Raw genomic sequence first — 3,388 nt, forward strand, 5'->3', positions numbered from 1 at the left:
CCCTGCCTCTGCTCCCCCTTGGGATCCAAGTGCCTGGTCGACACTCCTCTCTAACCCAGTATTTCTCCTGGGGGACCCAAGCATTCATTCTGTGCCTTTTTCACCAGACCACATCCAATAATGTGCAGAGCATCATTGAGAGCAGGGTGGAGAAGCGAACCAAGGGTGTCTATGTGCCATTTGGAGGCAAAAGCATGATCACCTTCATGGATGACCTAAATATGCCAGCTAAGGACACGTTTGGGTCCCAGCCCCCCCTGGAGCTGATTCGCCTCTGGATTGACTATGGCTTCTGGTATGATCGAACGAAGCAGACCATCAAGTACATTCGAGTAAGCATCCCGAAAATTTGTTCTTCAGGCCTCCATTCCCGCCCATGATGGGTTCAGTCCCCGCTCCTCTGGGACCCCAGGATAGAATCCCGTAAGCCTATGTTCCTCCCCACACAGGAGTGTCCTGCCTTTCTCAGGACCCAGACATCTGGCTCCTAGGTTATCAATTCCTGTTAGTAACCCTCCTCCTCACTGACTGTCCTGTGCTTCGTGACCAAGGGAGCCTGTCCTCCAACTTCCACTCCTTTCCCAGGCCTCTTATACCTTGCTCCCATGGCAACGCTGATGCCATCCAGAGCTGCCCATAACCCTGTCTCCAGGCCTCTCCACCTCCCACTGTTTCAGTAACCACCTCCGCTCCCCACCCAGAATCCAGGCATCTCCCTTCAGTCCTGGCTTTTCTCCCATGGGATTCTGAACGTCTTGTTTCTTTTTCCTGAATCAATGGGCAGCCATTCCAGCCTGATATCTGGGGCACTCATCTATCTGGCCCTTGGAGTCCAAAACTCACCTAATAATATATTCATATGTTTCTGAGAAAAAACGTGCACATACATACACAGATACATGTATGTATATATATATATATACATATATATATATATATGTATATATATATATAATAGAAAAGAAGAGAAAGTCTAGAAGATGTAATCAAATGTTTTTTTTCTTTTTTTTTTTGCGGTACGCGGGCCTCTCACTGTTGTGGCCTCTCCCATTGCGGAGCACAGGCTCCGGACGCGCAGGCCCAGCGGCCATGGCTCAGGGGCCCAGCCGCTCCGCGGCATGCGGGATCCCCGTGGGCTGGGGCACGAACCTGCGTCCCCCGCATCGGCAGGCGGACTCTCAACCACTGCGCCACCAGGGAAGCCCCAAATGTTGTTTTTTTAACTTAGTTCTATTTTCCAATTTGGGAACATGGATTATAATGATGAAATAAGAACAAATACATTACTTTAGTAGTTCTGTAAAAGTGTCCCAAATCCCTTCCTTCCCCTCGCCTTTCCCCGCCCCTACTACCCCGTGTTTCTTCCTGCTCTTTCTGTCCCTGTCTTCCCTCTTCCCGTTTGTCCCTCCATCTCCTCTCTTCCTCATGGCTCCTCTCACATCCTCCCTATTTCCATGCTCCCTCTCTTCCCGTCCTCTCACCTCTCTCCACCACCACCACCCCACCCCGCACCCCATCTGGTCTTTGCTCTCTAGGACATGTTCTTGATGGCTGCCATGGGCCCTTCTGGGGGTGGACGGACCGTCATCTCCCCAAGGCTGCAGAGTCGCTTCAACATCATCAACATGACCTTCCCTACGGTGAGGGCATCCTGAGGGCTGGGGGAGGGGACTGTAGAAGGCAAAGCCATCTGTGGCTCAGAGAACGATGGGGCAGATCACAGAGGGGCCCAAGGACCCCCAGGGCTGAGTTGCATTCAGGGCGCTATGACACGTGGAGGGGAGACCGCTCTCTGCAGGAGCCTTGCTTCTGCTGAGCTAGGAGAGCTGCAGGGTAAAAGTGTAGCCTGGCTCTGGCATGTGAAGCCTAACAGTCCCAGTGGGCAGATAGTGGGGACCAAACAGACAAGGAAGGTAGAGCCTCCAAAGCAGAGAGGTGGGAGCGGCCCAGGGCTAGGGTGAGGCGAGGGAGGCACTCAGGGGCACCCGAAGCCCTCAGAAGTGAAGATAAATAATATTGTCATGCAACGTTAAAAAAAATTAATGCCAAAAATTCACAATGAACAAGACACCAAAATTTTAAATAAGTACAAGATCAGTATAGTACCGTGCTGAGCCTCACGAGAGCCTGAGGCAAAAGGAAAAACCAGCAACATGGATCCCGTCTATTTAAAATGTTCGTATTTGTTCATCGTGGACAGTTTGCATTAATCTTGATTTTTAAATACTACACTAAAGCATTATTTCTCTTGATTTCTGTGCCCCCCTTAAATTCTGCCCCCAAGACAAGTGCTTTTCTCCCCTGACCCTAGTCCCCGCCTTGGGTGAAAGGTCATGAGCCTGCAATGTTGAGTCTGAGAGCCTGTTTCTAGGAGTCCCAGATCATCCGGATATTCGGCACCATGATCAATCAGAAGCTCCAGGACTTTGAGGAAGAGGTGAAGCCCACTGGGAATGTGGTGACCAAGGCCACCTTGGATGTGTACAACACTGTGGTACAGCGCTTCCTGCCCACGCCTGCCAAGATCCACTACCTCTTCAACCTTCGAGACATCTCCAAGGTGAAACTCTGTCAGACCTTGCCCCTTTGGCCCAGCACAGCCTCCTTGGAGGCATTCTCCTCTCCTCAAAGTAAGCCTTGGAGTTCAGGAGCATCCCACACACCCCAAACCACCCCCATCTGGGAATGCTGCTTTCTCTAGAACTTCTGGAGGGACTCTCTTCCCTCCCTCCATCCCACTAGCCACGCCCCTTCCCTAGGTGTTCCAGGGCATGCTGAGAGCCAGCAAGGACTTTCACGATACCAAGTCCAGCATCACACGACTCTGGATCCATGAATGTTTCAGGTGAGGTAGCTGTGCCTGCCAGATCCAGGCCTTCCCAAGCCCAAGCCTCCACCCCCCACCCGCCTGTCCCTTCCCCAAGACCACGCTCCTCTTCATTCCCAGATCTCACCCCAGCTCCCTCCCAACAGAGTCTTCTCTGACCGACTAGTTGACACGGCAGACCTGGAAGCCTTCGTGGGCATCATAAGTGACAAACTCGGCTCCTTCTTTGACCTCACATTTCATAACCTTTGTCCCAACAAACGTTCTCCCATCTTTGGTGAGCTGGGAGCTGTGGCCCCTCTAGGCTGGAGACTCTTAGGAGATGGGTTAGAAGGGGAGGCAGGGCACCAAGTACCATGGATGCGTAGGGCCCTTTGGGGAAGCCTGGGGAGGACCAGGCATTTGAGATCTGCCCCCCTCTTCCCATGACCCAGGGGACTTCCTGCGGGAGCCCAAGGTGTATGAAGACCTGACGGATCTGACGGTCCTGAGGACAGCCATGGAGACGGCGCTAAATGAGTACAACCTGTCACCCGCCGTCGTGCCAATGCAGCTGGTGCT

General features: G+C 52.5%; 1 protein-coding gene across 1 annotated transcript in view; it reads left to right on the top strand.

Annotated features, from left to right (window-relative positions):
* Positions 1 to 3,388, top strand: part of DNAH2 (dynein axonemal heavy chain 2) — a 93,527-nt gene that overhangs the window by 63,068 nt on the left and 27,071 nt on the right. The window contains exons 48-53 of the mRNA XM_007457796.1: positions 108 to 332; positions 1,536 to 1,640; positions 2,372 to 2,560; positions 2,760 to 2,845; positions 2,974 to 3,104; positions 3,262 to 3,387. Coding sequence (XP_007457858.1) covers positions 108 to 332; positions 1,536 to 1,640; positions 2,372 to 2,560; positions 2,760 to 2,845; positions 2,974 to 3,104; positions 3,262 to 3,387 — 862 coding nt within the window. The remainder of the gene's footprint in view (positions 1 to 107; positions 333 to 1,535; positions 1,641 to 2,371; positions 2,561 to 2,759; positions 2,846 to 2,973; positions 3,105 to 3,261; position 3,388) is intronic.

The sequence above is a fragment of the Lipotes vexillifer genome, unplaced genomic scaffold (assembly GCF_000442215.2).
Source record: "Lipotes vexillifer unplaced genomic scaffold, Lipotes_vexillifer_v1.1 scaffold611, whole genome shotgun sequence".
Lineage (NCBI taxonomy): Eukaryota > Metazoa > Chordata > Mammalia > Artiodactyla > Lipotidae > Lipotes > Lipotes vexillifer.